General features: G+C 37.7%; 1 protein-coding gene across 1 annotated transcript in view; it reads right to left on the reverse strand.

The window, feature by feature from the left end:
* Positions 1-8399: 8399 nt before the first annotated feature.
* Positions 8400-17113, reverse strand: part of LOC120226986 (WD repeat-containing protein 64-like) — a 109466-nt gene continuing 100752 nt past the window's right edge. Inside the window, exons 25-27 of the mRNA XM_039225148.1 lie at positions 14983-15063; positions 14036-14146; positions 8400-8927 (exon numbers count right to left, since the gene is read on the reverse strand). Coding sequence (XP_039081079.1) covers positions 8844-8927; positions 14036-14146; positions 14983-15063 — 276 coding nt within the window. The 3' untranslated portion in view covers positions 8400-8843. The remainder of the gene's footprint in view (positions 8928-14035; positions 14147-14982; positions 15064-17113) is intronic.

Consider the following 17113-nt stretch of genomic DNA (forward strand, 5'->3'; position numbering starts at 1 on the left):
CCCACGAACCATGAGATCATGACCTGAGCTGAAGTCGGACGCTTAACTGACTGAGTCACCCAGGCGCACCGCCTATTCTGTTATTAATTAAATTCTATAATATTCTTAAAAGTTAACAATTTAATACTTCATATATTTCTCTTCCTTAAAATAGGACCATTTGAGACCTTCTGCATAGACACATGACAATTTGTAGAGGACATGTTAGCTTGACAAGGATCTCATAAGCTTTTAATCATTTTCATATTTTGTTGAATTTATACTCATAATGGATATGGATTGAAGGCAGGAATAGTAACAAACGCTGATGTTGAAATGCAATAAGGCAACAAGGACAATGGCATTTAATTAAGTAAATGTCCTCAAGGTTGTAACTAAATTCACATATTACATCCATTTGATCAACATTCTGAAATAGCGCATCAATATGCCTCTAACATTTCAAAGTAGAATTAAAGAAGACAAAAATTTAATGATGATTATAACGATTTTGGCTTTCTTCTTGTTAGAAACAAGACCAAACTCACCTGTAATGTGTTACTTTCAGAGAACCTGTTGTTAGCATCCCGAGCCTTTCTCTGATAGCTCATTATTTAGAGATGAAACACAAAAATTATTAAACTATTTTTTAATGTTTAAAACGCAATAATTCTAATAAGTCCTGACCGCAGTTTTGGTCTGTTTTGGCTGTATAATGTAATTTAGGTATTTTTTTAAACTTTTATTGTGAATATAACACAACTATAGAAAACTGAGCTAAAGATAGATGGAAAGCTGACTTTATCATCACAAGTCAAAAAATAAAATGTTCCCGGCACCCAAGAGGCCTCTGTCATGCTCCTTGTGGGTCACTCAAGGTTCCTTTACAGAAAATAATGAAGACTGCTGTAGAGTACGGGATTTACCCTTACACAATTGTGCGAGCCGGGTGACGGGATTACGTATAGTTGCTGCTTCTGGGTCCCATGCTGGTTCTGAAGTCAGCAGAGCAGGCAGTCTGGCTCAGGACTCACAGAAGCTAAAGAAGGAGGTTTGGGGTAGTTGCAGAAGCACAGGACTGCCTCATGTTTACCTTTGTGCCTAAGACCAAGGTGAGCCAGGACATCAGCAACAGCATGCACTAAATCAACCACACTGGTACCCTGCACCACCTTTTACGCATAAAAAATATACGGTTACTGCTGCACCTTTGCCTTCCATCTTGTGCTCAAGGTCAGATAGCCTATGCTAACCTAGAACAGAAAAATCTGGAAAAAGTCGTTACAAATAAACTAAGTTGACGCTGTTCAAATAACTGCACGTTTCCTCTGCCAAAAGGTAACCATTATCCTGATTCTTATAGTGGCCACTCCCTGGCATTTCTTTTTTACTTAAAAACTATAATTCATATCTAAAACCCTATAATTTCTAGGTTTTGTTTTTTAAATTTATTCTAGCGGAATCCTATAGCTTGTGTTAATTTATGTCTGGCTTCTGCTCAACATTCTTCTTTGTGAGATCCATCCAAGTTTTGTGTATAGCTGTAGTTTATACCTTCTTATTGTGTTCTATTATATGAATATCTTTGAAAATTTATTTATCTATTCCACCATGAAAAACACGTGGGTTTCCAATTTGGGGAAATTGTAAGTAATAAGGCTGTGATCATTCTTTTACATGTACACATATTTCTGTTGGGTGTACAGACCTAGGATAGAATTGGTGAGTCAGGGAATGTGTATTTGTTCAATGTAGACAGATATCAAATTGTTTTCTGAAATGACTGGACCAATTTACACATCCTTCCCCCCAGAAGCATGTAAGAGTTCCTGCTGTTCTGTATCTTTGTCAATACTCGGCATTGTTAGTCTTTTTAATTTTAGTCATTTTGGGGTTTATGCAGAGGTACCTGATATGGTTTTGGTTAGCATTATATTAATTACTACGGAGATTGTGCACCTTGTCACACGTGTATTGGCCATCGGGATATCCTCTCTTATGAAGTGTCTTTTGCCTATTCTACTGGATTGTCTGTATTTTTCATATTGATTTGTTGGACTTCTTCATATATTCTAGATGAAATTCCTATCTTAGTTACATATGATGCAAATCTCATCCATTCTGTGGCTTCCAGTTTTACTTTCTTGATAGTATTTTTGATGAACAGGAATTTTAAATTTTAATGTAGTTCAATTTGCCAGTCCTTTTGTGTGTGTGTGTGTGTTCAGGCACTTTTGTATACTACCTGAGAACCGTTGGGGCATCTGGGTCGATTAGTCATTGAAGTGTCCGACTTTGGCTTGGGTCATGATCTTGCAGTTCATGGGTTCGAGCACCACAATGGGTTCTGTGCTGATGGCTCAGAGCCTGGAGTGTGCTTCAGATTCTGTGTCTCCCTCCCTCTCTGCCTCTTCCCCACTCGCGCTCTGTGTCTCTCTTTCAAAAATAAATAAAAATAAACGTTAAAATTTTTTAAAAAGAAATAAGGAAAAGAATTGTTTCCCTAGTCCTAGCTCATGAACAAAGTATCCATTGTTTAATTCTAAAATCACTTTATATTTGCTTTCATTCTTGGAATTATAATCGCATGATACTAATTTCTATTCATGCTGTGAAATAGAGGCCATTTTTCATGTTTTTCAGTGCAGACACCTAATTCTCCCAGGACCACTAAAAGGAGAGATAACCTCTTTGGACTGTGCTGTAGAGCTGCTTATGCCACAAAGCAAATGTCTTGATATGTGAGAGTTGTTTTCTGTGCTCTTACTTCATTACATTGGTCCCTTTGTCTATTCTTGTGCCAATACCACTCAGTCTTAATTACTAGACCTTTATAATAAGTCTTGATAATGGCCAAGCAATTTTGTACTCTTTGATCTTTCAAGGAAAATTATTCTTTACACCCTTGGTTATTCTTGACCCTTTTTTATATTCTTAATTAGAGCTTTGAAAAGCTTGTCAATTTACTTTGTTAAATGTTTATTTATTTTGAAGGGGGGAGGAGCAGTGAGAGGGAGAGAGAGAGAGAATCCTAAGCAGGCTCCATGCTGAGTGCAGAGCCCAACATGGGGCCCGATCCCATGAGCCGTGAGATCATGACGTGAGTTGAAATCAAGAGTCAGATGCTCAGGAGATTGAGCCAGCTGGTGTCCCTAAATTAAAAAAAAATTAATGTAGAGATTTTGATTGAGATGGCATTAAATTTAAAGATCAGTTTGGTGAATGTGGTAGATCACCAAAGAAATAAACACACATTTTTCCTATTTTTACATGTCTACCCCTTTGTAATTTGACTATTTCTCCACTCCCTTACCCCCCAGAATTGTGGTTTGCTTTGTAACTTAATTCTGGGAATCCTTAACCTAGGTTTCCAGAGATCTTGTAGCTTTTTGTCTCATCCTCTTAAAATCCTGAGACTGACTGTCCTATGAAGAATTCTGGCCTGGCATCAGTGGGGATGAGAGACCACATACAGCAAGAGGTCTAGCAAAGAGTTGGCTTCAACATGAGATGTGTGAGGGCGCCATCTTAGACCATCCGGCCTCTCACTGCAGTGACTGACACCAGGTGAGAACAGAAGTGCTCAGCTGGGCCCAGCTCACATTACTGCCCCACAGAATGATGAGCAGATAAAATAATTGTTTTAAGCCACTCGGGTTTTTTTTTTTTTTAATGCAACAATAGATGATTAACCTACAGAATATTGATGGCTTTGTAAAACTGAGTCTTCATTTTTTATTATTGTTTTAAATGTTTTATTTATTTCTGAGAGAGAGATACAGCATGAGCAAGGGAGGGTCAGAGAGAGAGGGAGACACAGAATTGGAAGCAGGCTGTGTCTGAGCTGTCAGCACAGAGCCCGACGTGGCTCGAGCCCACGAACCATGAGATCATGACCTAAGGCAAAGTCGGATGCCTAACCGACTGAGCCACCCAGGCATCCCTAAAATTGAGTCTTCAATACCATAGACATAAATATACCTTTGCGTGTAGATGAGGCTTAATTTATCTCTTAAGTGTTTTACTAATTTCCCCATTAGATTTCTTTTCCCTTCCTCATTTTATTGTGGAAAAATTTTGAATACTCAGAATTTGCAAGGATTATCTAACAAATACCTGTATACCTACCAGCTATTTTTCAGCTCACTAATGTTCTCTTTAGTTGACCTACTCTGTCATTATGACCTTTTTGAGTGAGTTTTAAATTTTGGTAATTGTGTTTTTTGGTTCTAGAATTTCTATTTGGCTCTTATCAGCAAAGTCTCATTCTCTGCTGAAATTCCAAATCTTGTGTTTTACCTCCAGTTGAGCAAAGCAGTTATTCTATTTTTTTAAAAAACATTTAATTTTTTTTTGAGAGAGACAGGAGAGTGCAAGTGGAGAAGGGGCAGAGAGTGAGGGAGAGAGAATCCCAAGCAGGTTTTACACTCAGTGTGGAGCCAGATGCAGGGCTTAATCCCACAATTGCTTGTGAGATCATGACCTGAGCTGAAATCAAGAGTCAGACACTTAACCAACTGAGCCACCCAGGAGCACCAAGCAAGCAGTTATTTTAAAGTATGTTTATTTCTATTACCTACTTTTTCCCTGTCAGCTCTTATTCTCATTGTCTCCTCAGGTAACTGGTCATTTTTTATAGAGTGCCAGACATGTATTTGGAATCATGAAGACATAACTGAAGGCCTCACATGATATCTTCTTTCTCCACGGTATTTACCCTTGCTTCTGCAGGCTCTGTGGAGGCTCTACCAATTTAGGGTTACCTTAGCCGAACTTCAGGAATTGAAATAAGTGGAAGATGAACTGTAGTTCCCAGTAAAGATCAGTCTATGTTTATGTCACCCACATCTCTAGGATGTAGTTCTTTGGAGCCTCCGCCCAAAGTGAGAGGGGTGTACCCCTTGATGAGGCCTGGATTCCATTCCCTGTCCCCTTGGCCCTAGTTACCACTTCAGCTTCTTAACTTCCTACTCTTCCCTTCTGGGATCAGCACATGCTTGCATGGGAAAATTGACTTCAAAAGCTGGACTCACCTATCTGAGCTTCAGTCCTCCCCCAGAGTCTGGCATGTTCATGCTTTACCATCTTCTTTTAATTCAGATGCCTTCACTGAGATCCTTTTTAAACATTTTCCCCATGTTTTCTAGTTGTCTCCAGTGGGAGTGGTTGGTCCAAATTACCTGTCTACCATTACCTGAAGCAGAAATCATTACCTATATTTTAAACATTTTAACCATGCATCACTTGGGTGTGGTGAATAATTATTTTAATGTATTGATGGATCTGATTGGCTGATATCTTGTGGAGGAGTTTTCCATCCATGTTCATCAGGGAAATTGGTCTATATTTCTCTGTTAGGGTCTTTGTCTGGTTTTGGGATCAAGGTAATGCTGGTCTCATAGAATGAGTTTGGAAGTTTTCTTTCCCTTTCTATTTTTTGGAACAGCTTCAAACGAATAGGAGTTAACTCTTCTTTAAATGCTTGGTAAAACTCTCCTGGAAAGCCATCCAGCTCTGGACTCTTGTTTTTTAAGAGGTTTTTTTTTTTTTTTTTTTTTTTTTACTAATTCATTTTTTTTTTTTTTTTTTTTTTTTTCAAATTTTTTTTTTTTTTCTTTTTTTTTTTTTGTAGTTTATATGTTTCTAGGAATTTGTCCATTTCTTCCAGATTACCAAATTTATTGGCATAGAATTGCTCGTAATATCCTCTTATTCTTGTTTGTANGAACAGCTTCAAACGAATAGGAGTTAACTCTTCTTTAAATGCTTGGTAAAACTCTCCTGGAAAGCCATCCAGCTCTGGACTCTTGTTTTTTAAGATTTTTTTTTTTTTTTTTTTTTTTTTTTACTAATTCAATTCTTTACTGATTATTGGTCTGTTCAAATTCTCTATTTCTACCTGTTTCAGTTTTGGTAGTTTATATGTTTCTAGGAATTTGTCCATTTCTTCCAGATTACCAAATTTATTGGCATAGAATTGCTCGTAATATCCTCTTATTCTTGTTTGTATTTCTGCAGTGTTGGTTGTGATCTCTCCTCTTTCACTCTTGATTATATTTATTTAGGTCCTTTCCTTTTTCCTTTTAATCAAACTGGCTGGGTGGTTATCAGTTTTCTTAATTCTTTCAAAGAACCAGCTCCTGGTTTCATTGATCTCTTCTACTGCTTTTGTTGTAGTTGTTGTTGTGTTTTATTTTGTTTTGATAGTATTGATTTCTGCTCTAATATTTATTATTTCCTGTCTTCTGCTGGTTTTGGGTTTTATTTGCTGTTGTTTTTCCAGCTCTTTAAGGTGTAAGGTTAGGTTGTGTATCTGAGACCATTCTTCCTTCTTTAGGAAGGCGTGCATTGCTATATACTTCCCTCTTATGACCGCTATTGCTGTGTCCCAGAGGTTTCAGGCTGTGGTGTCATCATTTTCATTGGCTTCCATGTACTTCTTAATTTCCTCTTTAACTTCTTGGTTAGCCCATTCATTCTTTGGCAGGATGTTCTTCAGTCTTCAAGTATTTCTTGTCTTTCCAAATTTTTTCTTGTGGTTGATTTCGAGTTTCATAGTGTTGTGGTCTGAAACTATGCATCATCTGATCTCTGTCTTTTTGTACTTGTTGAGGGCTGATTTGTGTCCCCGTATGTGATCTATTCTGGAGAATGTTCCGTGTGCACTTCAGAAGAATGTGTATTCTACTTTTTTAGGATGAAATGTTCTGAATATATCTGTTAAGTACATCCAGTCCAGTGTGTCATTCAAAGCCATTGTTTCCTTGTTGATTTTCTATTTAGATGATCCGTCCATTGCTGTAAGTGGGGTGTTGAAGTCCTCTCCTATCATGGTATTATTATCAATGAGTTTCTGTATGTTTGTGGTTAATTGATTTATATATTTGGGTGCTCTCATGTTTGGAGCATAAATGTTTACAATTGTTAGATCTTCTTGGTGGCTAGACCACTTAATTGTGATATAATGTCCTTCTTCATCTCTTGTTACATTCTTTATTTTTAAATTTAGATTGTCTGATATAAGTATGGCTACTCTGGCTCTCTTTTGGTGATCATTAGCATGATAGTTTTCGGTCCCCTTACTTTCAATCTGAAGGTGTATTTAGATCTCAAATGGGTCTCTTGTAACAGCATATAGAAGGATCTTATTTTCTTATCCATTCTGTTACCCTATCTCTTTTGATTGGAGCGTTTAGTCCATTGACATTTAGAGTGAGTACTTAAAGATATGAATTTATTGCCATTGTGTTGCCTGTAGAGTTGGAGCTTCTGGTGGTGGTCTCTGGTCCTTTCTAGTCTTTGTTGCTTTTGATCTTCCCCCCCAACCCCCGACTTCTCCCCTCAGAGATTCCCTCTTAAAATATCTTGCAGGGCTGGTTTAGTGGTCACAAACTCCTTTAGTTTTTGTTTTTCTGGGAAACTTTTTATTTCTCCTTCTATATTAAATGACAGCCTTGCTGGATAAAGAATTCTTGGCTGCATACTTTTCTGATTCAGCACATTGAATATATCCTACCACTCCTTTCTGGCCTGCCAAGTTTCTTTGGATAGGTCTGCTGTTATGTATCTTTCCTTGTAAGTTAAGGACATTTTTCCCTTGCTGCTTTTATGATTCTTTCTTTGCCTGGATATTTTGTGAATTTGACTATGATATGCCTTGTTGACAGTCGGCTTCGGTTGAGTCTAATAGGAGTTCTCTCTTCCTCCTAGATTTTGATGTCTGTGTATTTCCCCAGGTTGGGAAAGTTTTCTGCTATGATTCACTCACATAAACCTTCTACCCTCTTTTCTCTCTCCTCATCTCCTGGGAGCACCAATGACTGGAGAAGACGCTGTTACACTAAACCCTAACCAACTGGGCCAACCATGCTTTAGAGGAACAGCACAAGCCTCTCCGCCTGCTTAGTTTATGAACCATAAAGTACTTCATAGTTTGACTTCTCGGGGAAATGGGATGTAATTTCAATAGTATTTCATTCTGTTCACTGCCCCATTTATTCAAATTTTTAATTTTTCTTTCCTTTTCTTATTTTTGAATACAGAAAGAAAAAAATCAGGGATTATGATAAATCACAACACACATCCAGCACCAGGCTTCACCCTTAACGTCCAACAGCAGGGAATGTGACTGTTCTCCAGGGTCCACTGGGACCTTTACCTGTGGGGAGGCCACACAGCCTCTACCAAATGTTCTCCCAGTAAGGGAACTGCCTCCCCCTGTGTGGTTTGAAGATCACTTGGACCTCGCTGTCTGCTTCTGTGGATTCCCTCTTTCCTTCAGAACTCCAGATAATTCTTTTTATCTGGAGTCATTTCTAGACTAAATGTAAATAGCTTTTAACTTTATCTGAAAAACTCTAAACATTTTCTTCCATAGGACATTTCCCTAAATGAACGAAATAAAGAGCTAGAGACTTGACTGGCACATTTTTCTTTTTAATATTTTTTTAATATAACACATAGGATGACACAAATTCTGATAATTCTGGTTATGAATTAGGGTGAACAAGGGGGGAGAGGTGAAAAGCTGATCACTGATAACCATATTATTTTCAATCTGCTTATGCTATTGACTCTTTGTTTCTTTATGTGTCATGCTGCTGACAGTAAGCAAGAAACATTCCCTATTCATTAAGTGGATTTCCATGTATGAAAGAAATTGGCTAACTGGCTGCTTGCTGCTTCCTTGTTTAGAGCTGAGGCCACCTAGGCTCCATGAGCAATCTTCTTCATTGATGGATGGCCTGAGGATACAGATATGGGTGACAGTGTCTGGGATATTTGACTTTTCATCCTGAAATAAAGACTGGAGTATCATTCATGTGAAGCTCAGGCCACTGCAGCCACATCTGATTTTATTCTCTTCAGTTGTTGATGGTTGGGAAGAAGGAAGAAGCCAGATTTATTTGTGGGACCAAATTTCTTTTCAGACTTCTCTTCCGTTGACTCTGTGAAATAAATGGATGTCAGTTAGTAACTGGCATTATATGATAAATACAATTTTCTAGAGTCAAGTTGCACCACTAATTTATGTAGAGATTTTAATCCTCCTAGTAAGAGAGTAGTTATTTGCTTAACTATCCTGTATGCCTCCAGGGTAAAGATGTGTTAAAAACTGGAGGTGGGGGTGCCTGGGTGGTTCAGTAGGTTAAGTGTCAGACTTTTGATTTCTGTTCAGGTCATGATCTCATGGTGAGATTGAGCCCCAAGTTGGGCTCTGTACTGGGTGTGGACCTGCTTAGGATTCTCTCTCTCTCCCCTTCTCCTTTGGCCGCTCCCCCACTTGCTCAAGTGCTTGTGTGCATGCACACACTCCTATCTCAAAAACAAAACAAAACAAAATTGGAGGTGGGGTTCCAGAAGGGTATGGTGGAAGAGCAGAAGCAGACTAACTACTTGACTGGGCAGTTACGTATTCTGGGACTCAACTGCCCAATCTGCAAGGGTTTGATGAAAACAAAGCCAATTACAGAAGCTTGCTATGTTGTTGTCAGGCATGGAGAGATTGTATATGAATATCGTCAGAGTCCATTGACTTAGAAGAAAATAAAATCAAGTGATGATCCCACAAATGAAAAATGAAAGGCTTTGAGTTGGATAGTTTTGGAAGACATATAGAAAGCTAAATTTATTTGGTTTAAAAATTCAGAACAAGAAGTATCTAATTTTGTCAGTAATATTCAGCTAATATGTACAGTACACATAAATTTGATTTTATACTCTATTATGGGGAAGAAAGAAAGAAGGAAGAAAGGAGAGGAACACAGAACATTTTAAGTAAAGAAAAAAACTGAGAGACCTCCAAGGTCAAAATTCAAGCATCTAAAGATCTTTCAGGCTTGAACACTCACAGGTCACCTGACCACTTCTGTCTGAAACACAAGGTGGGAAACTTAGTTCTCCACATCAATCTGCTAACTAACTGGAGCAATTTCCCAAACTGCAATAATGTTATTTCTCTAATTTTCTATCATTATTTTCTCCAACTTCATCCTGGTCTCTCCCCTCCTTCTTGATTTCCTTCATTCTTTCATTCAGCAAATAGTGTGTGTGTGTGTGTGCGCGCGCGCGCGCGCGTGTGTGTGTGTGTGTGTATGTGACATAGGTGTCTGTTCTAAGCCCTGGAATTCCAATAGAGAATGAGCCAAAGTGCCTGCCTTCATGGATCTTATGTTCTAGTCAGGGAGAACTATTAAAATAAATGAACTTTTATGAAATGTGATGTCAGGTAATGATAGGAGCTGTGAAGAAAAAATCAAGCAGGGCGAGGGCACAGAGAGTTATGGGAAGGGAGAGTTCTTCATGTTCATTATCTGCATATCTGGTTATCCAACCCGGAGACACCAAGCATCTTCCTGACCCCTTCAGTTACATTGCATTGTGTTTAAGTGTCCGGGCTCTGAAGTCGACCTGCTGGGTTTAGATTCCAGCTCTACTATTTACTTCGTTTGGAATCTTAAATAAATTACTTATCCTCTTGTGCTTCAGTGTTCTTGAATATCAAATGGGGGTAATAATCCTAACTCCCTCATTGTTATAAAGATTCAGTGAAAGACCTGAAGGTTTGTACCTGGCATGCTAATATAAACACTAATTTTAGCTATTATCACTAGCAGTAGCACTCAGTTATGGTTTATATTCCCTTTCACCTGAAATAAAATTACGAGTGTTTTTCTGTTATTCTTTGAAAAGTTATAAAGTATGCTATCATATATATTTTTTCATTGTTTTAAGTAATGAATGAAACACAGATGTATGAATAATCCAAAACTAACAGGTAGTCAAAAGAGTGTTTGTTTGGGGTTTTATAATTAATTTATTTTATGCTTATATTTGCATTCTTCTATATCTTTCACTTAAGCATTTTTCTATTACTGGATATGCTTCCACAATTGTGTAAATGGATCACATGTCACAAAGTTCCTGTTCTCCCACTCTCTTCCCACAGCTAAACTGAAAAGGAGCTACAGTTGACCCTGGAGGAGCCCCCACCATGCAATAGAAAAATCCATGTATAACTTTTGACCCCCCCCCCATACTTAACTACTAACAGCCTATTATGGAATGGAAGCCTCACCAGTGACATACACAGTGGATTAGCACATGTACCATATTCTTATAACAAAGGAAGCTACAGAAAAGAAAATATTATGGGGCGCCTGGGTGGCTTAGTCGGTTAAGCGTCCGACTTTCGCTCAGGTCATGATCTCGCGGTTCGTGGGTTCGGGCCCCGCGTCGGGCTCTGTGCTGACTGCCAGCTCAGAGCCTGGAGCCTGTTTCAGTCTGTGACTCCCACTCTCTCTGACCCTCCCCTGCTCATGCTGTCTCTCCCTCTCTCTCCTAGAAATAAATAAAAACATTAAAAAAAAAAAAAAGAAAATATTATTAAGAAAATCATCAGGAAAAGAAAGTTTGCTGGACTGTGTATTTATTGAGAACATCATCAGGGAGAGAAAATACTGTAATTATTGAAAAAAATCTGCACGGAGCAGACCCTTGTATTCAAACCTGAGTTGTTCAAAGGTGCACTGTATAAACTTTGGCTTTGATGTATGCTATCCTGCGCTGTGGTTAATATTTTATAAGCCATTTAATTCTAAAGGGATTTACAAGCTACTTAAAGACATTAATAATTGGAATCAGCATTTCTACTATTTAAAAATAATCAGTTAAAGAGATTAAGATAACTGTTTTTGGACTATTTTCTCAGAGACCTTTCTCTCCTCTATACTGTGAGCTCCTTGAACTATGAACGGCTTCTCAGTGCCCAGAACAGTGCAGGGCGCATAATAGGTATTTCAAGATATTCTGCACATGTTTGTTTCACAAAACTGGAATTTGAACACTAAATTTTCTGAAGTAATGTTATACCCAGCTTCTTGGAAGTGTTTTTTTATAAAAATAGGCATTTGGTGGGTATTTATTGATTTGACTTCTTCCACTATTTTCCCCACTTAAGCAGTATGGTTTTTTTAAAATTTCAGACAATCAACATGGTGATTCTCTCTCTCTTTTTATTTTAAGTTTATTTATTTTGAGAGATAGAGAGTAGAAGTGGGGCAGGAGTAGAGAGGAAGAGAGAATCCCAAGCAGGCTGTCCTCTAGCACAAAACCCAATTAGGGGCTTGAACCCACAAACTGTGAGATCATGACCTGAGCTGAAATCAAGAGTCAGGTGCTTGATGGACTGAGTCACCCAGATGCCCCATGATTCTCTAATCTATACCCGTTTCCAGATTTTATTGTCATCTTGCTAAGTGAACAATTTTCTGAAAAGGACCTAATATATTTTGGAAACAAATTTTAACCCCTGACCACACTTAACTCTTTTGTACATTATACCAGAAAGGGAATTTTTAATTATAGTTTTGTGGTCCCTTTTCTGTAAGCAAATGGAGATATCCACTCCCTTTGCCCTTCTTCTGTAGTTAGTGATTTCTCAGAGTGAAAGAAAGCTTTATTCTCTTTATTAAGAGAAAATAAAATTTTGGAATCTATTAAAACAATAGATATATTATTGCATTTGGAGAAATAATTTATCATATTTCATGATCTTTGATAAAATTAATCATATCAATTTCTGATTACCTAAGTGTAGATTATTCATTATGTAGATTAACCATGACTAATTTTTATTCCATTTTTGTCTTCCTCCTGGTATTTAAGACATATTTAGCTACCTTCTTTCTGTCACTTAGTTTGTACTTAAGGAATGCAAAGTATATTTAATATCAGATGAGGCAAAACAAATAAGAATGGAAATGCAAGCATAAAATATATAAATTATAAATCCCTAAACAAACACTCTTTTGGTTACCCATTAGTCGTGGATTATTTTATATCACAGTGTTTCATCCACTACTTTAAACAATTAAAAGTAAGTTATATTATGTTATAGAAAGCTCTTCTACTGCCAAAAATTCATATTCAAATAATTGGTAGAGCTGATGATTAACAGGAATCATTTAGTACATAAGCTAACAAAATAATGGTCAAGATTTCCATATAATTAAATAAAGCATTTTGTTCTGGTGGTGGGAGTTATGATTTTTATCTTTTATTCCATTAGGCACAAACAAGATGAACCATCTCCTTTCTGTTTTTGGTATGACATCATGGAATGAGGCTTACAAGAAGTACCATATGTTAGACCTTCCTCTTAAGGTTTGATCCATTTTTTTAAAGTTTATTTATTTATTTTGAGAGACAGAGGGCATGCACAGGGGAAGGGCAGAGAGAGAGAATTCTCTCAGAGAGAAGAATGTGCTATCAGTATAGAGTCCAGTGCTGGGCTAGAACTCATGAACCCTGAGATCAAGATCTGAACTGATATATGAGTTGGGTGTCTAACCAACTGAGCCATCCAGGAGCCCCACATTTCATCTATTTTATTTTAAAGATGAAATGAATGGCCACAGGTTAAGTTACGCCCATTCAAGCTTCCTAGAACTAGTAGAAGAGTGACAGCATTTGGATTTTCTAGGCTGTAGGGTTTAATAGGATGAGCATGAAATTTGGAGTCACAAGTAGATCTCAGCTTATCACTTATTTCTTATGTGATCTTTGGCAAGTGACTTACCCTCTGGTTAGGCTCTACCTTTTCCCAATTTTAAGATGGGTATAACAATTTTTTGTAGTTGTGAAAATGAGGGGAATCATTTCTAAAAGTACTACATAAACTGTAAGTCATTATATGTTAGCTATGCCTATTATTAATTCACAAAAATCTTCTTGATCTGGCTGGTGAGCCAGAGACTTACTGATTTAATGGCTCTGTGCTGTAGGTACCATAACATTCAGAAGAAGGATGCTTATACAACCCTCAGACGTGTTATGTCACATTGCCCAGCTTTCAAAACTAGGCAGTGAATCTAAGTCTTAAATTAGCTCTGGAAATTTTTATTTGTCAGGTTCAGAGGTCCTGTTTAATTTTGCTTTCTGTCCAGCAAATTCATGATTTCTATCTCACTGAACGAATTTCTTTGTCTCTGGGAACAAAGAAATAGTTAACAATCCAGACATAAATGGGATATGCTAGGGAATTCTAAGTACTAACCTTATCATGAAAGTGACCTCCCTTCTTTTTTCCTGGAATGACATCTGAATATTCCCTTTGTGCTTCTGAACCAATGAGTGGAAGAAATCTGAGGCTAGTGGGGCTTGGTACCTAGAAGTCATAAGTAAAGGTTTAGTAAGACATATTTAAGGTGATTACTCCTGTAATGTGAAATGGGGGGGGGGAATAGGGAATGAAAGGTCCAACTGCTTTAAAATATACCCCTCCTTCCCAGATACCCACTATGACTTCTTGATATTTCATCCTTAGCATCATCTGTAGCTTAAGTGTTTGGTCCTATTACAGGGAACATGTTCTTAGGGAAGAGAAATAACATTTTGTTAAATAATAAGTTAAGGTTAAGCTGAAGTATCTCTTCTTCAGTTTATTATTCTTGGTTCAATTAGTTCTTTAATTTAACAGAGGTTATCCCTAGTGGAGACTGGAGGAGAGTGAGTAAGGAGGAGAAAATTCTGGGCAGAGGATGAATTCTGGGCCAATGGACAACACAGGCAAAGTCATAGAAGAGGGCAGAGTGGTGGTGCATAAGGAATGGTGAGTAATTTGGCACAGCTGGAGTGTAAGGTACATGGGAAAATGTGGTAGAAAATGAAATCATACAGTTCAGGCAGAGGAGAGATTATGAGGGGTTTGTATGCCAGGCTAAAGGTATTTGGATTTTATCCTGTAGGTGATGAAGATCCAAGTTAAGGTCTGAAATAGTTTCCTGCAGTGTTGTTTAATGGGAAATGGCAGAGAGAAATGGTCAAGGCCACGGGCACCTAGAACTGGAGACTTCTTTGGGATTGGACAGAGCATGCTCATAGAAGCGTCAATCTGCTTGGTTACGTGGTTTTCTTCAACCTTGTTGGGTAGCCCAGGGTCAGGAATGAGACGTCAGATTCCTTGTTTTCTGACTACTCTAGTCCCAGAAGCCTCCAACTCACCCTATATATAGGAAGAGAGCCGAAAACAATTCCTGCCTCTCTGTTTTCTGCCAGGAATCCTTCTAAGGCATGTCTTCGAATCTGCAAAACACAGAAGTGGATGGTTAGTGCAGTGGGCACATTCTATCAGGGTTCAAATCCCGACTCTGATGCTTATTAGCTGCATGATCTTGGGCAAGTTCTTTCCCTGTTGATTATTTATGAGGATCAAATGAAATAACGCAGATGGGGGGTACTACTCAAAAGTAAGATTTACTATCATTGTATTATTACTGATAACAATATGTCAAAAAGAAGTGAATGAATACATTTTATACAATTGAGAAAGAAAAGAAATGGGCAAAACAAGATTCTGGTAGAATCAGAGATTCCCAAGAAAAGGGTGCTTTAATTCAACTTTAGCATTAAAGTTTCATTATTTTACCAATCAGTTGAGAAGATAAAGGTGTGCTAAGGGGTAGGCAATCTTTGGGGGCATTTAATTGTTTCAAGACGTTTAAAACTTTGCTAAAGATTTCCCCAAAATATATTTAATGTTTCAGTTAAATTACTCAAAATATTTCTTATCTTCAAATTGGAAGAGAATATTAAAAGTACATACCAATCTTTATTTTTAGGTTGTACCATTTCAATCCTATTCAATCCTATTGAGTTACATGCTATGCACAGGTCTTTGGCCATAAAGAACTTAGGACTCAGTGGTGGGTGGGAAGTAAAGGTAAGTACACAAATACTGTGATTGACTGGAGAATATGGTAATGAATACAGTATAAAGCACAAAGCAGGGAGAGATCAGGATTGCTGGAGAATGTGGCATGAACATTTATTGAGAATCTATGACATAATTGTATGCATCTTCACATTTAATCCTCCTGCCACAACACGTCAAAGGGTTTGCAGGTGAGTCAAGAGATAAAATAATTTATTTAAGATTAAACCTGTCCTTCCCACTCGCCATGCTGTCCTTCCCCCCAGTGCCCTGCCTTCTGGGAGCGGCTGAGCTCCATGTGGACAGAAAGGCAGGGCTTAGGAAAACCACTTCATTTGGAAAATATTAAGTATTTATCAAATATGAAGTTGATGATGTGAAAGAATAATGACATAATGAACATCCATGGACCCACTGCTCTGTTTTATGTATTGAAACAATTCCCTCAGCTTTGAGGTTCTGAGTCCTTTTCCTCTGCCTTTAAAATGTAATGACTGTCCTGAATATTGTGCTTTTAATTCTCTTGCTTTCTTTTATATAGTTTTACTTTACGTGAATTTTTGCCCAAACAATATTTTATTTAGTTTGGCCTCTTCTTGACTTTTATATACATGAAATAATTATGTGTATATTATTAAGCAAAACTTTTCCCATTCAATAGCACGTGTCAAACAATTATCCATATACATGAACGTTTTGGTCCATTTATGTTCACTCCTCTGTAGTATTCCAATTTATAGATATGCCATAATTGTGTTCTGATTATAATGTTCACGAGAATTTAGGCTGCTTTCAGGTTTTTCTATTACAAACAGTACCGCTCTGAGCATTCTTGGACCTGCCTTCTAACCATGATTTAAGCATTTCCCAAAGATATATATCTAGGATGCTATACCTATTTTCAGGTTTGCTAGATAGCGCCATATTGTTTTCCAAAGTGGTTCTACCAATTTACACTACTTCTTCCAGCAGATTAGTGTTCTGTTTGTGCCAAATGCACACTGACCCTTGATATTGTCAGACTTTCTGATATTTGCCAATCTGCTGAGTGTAAATTGGTATCTCAGAATACTATTGATGGGAATTTCCATGTTTACTCATGAGCATCTCATCATGTGCTTATTGGCAAATGTTTTTTTCCTTCTATGATGTATCTATTTGAGTATTTGACCATTTTTAAAAAATTGAACTGTCTTTTTTTTTCTTATTGATTTTTAGGAGTTCTTTTTCTATTCTGAATGCTGATCCTTTGTCAATTACAAAGGTGGGATGGGCTTGACAGACAGAAAGGTCACGATGTGGTAAGGACAGCCCAGGTGAACTGTTGGGACAGAAGTCAGGAGTGCTCAGGAAATAACAACCAGCCTTATTTGTAGAGGGTGGGGCAATGGGAGGTTGGCAACAGAAGGTAAGTTTAGAAAG

The sequence above is a fragment of the Hyaena hyaena genome, unplaced genomic scaffold (assembly GCF_003009895.1).
Source record: "Hyaena hyaena isolate Hyena2069 unplaced genomic scaffold, ASM300989v1 scaffold_1925, whole genome shotgun sequence".
Lineage (NCBI taxonomy): Eukaryota > Metazoa > Chordata > Mammalia > Carnivora > Hyaenidae > Hyaena > Hyaena hyaena.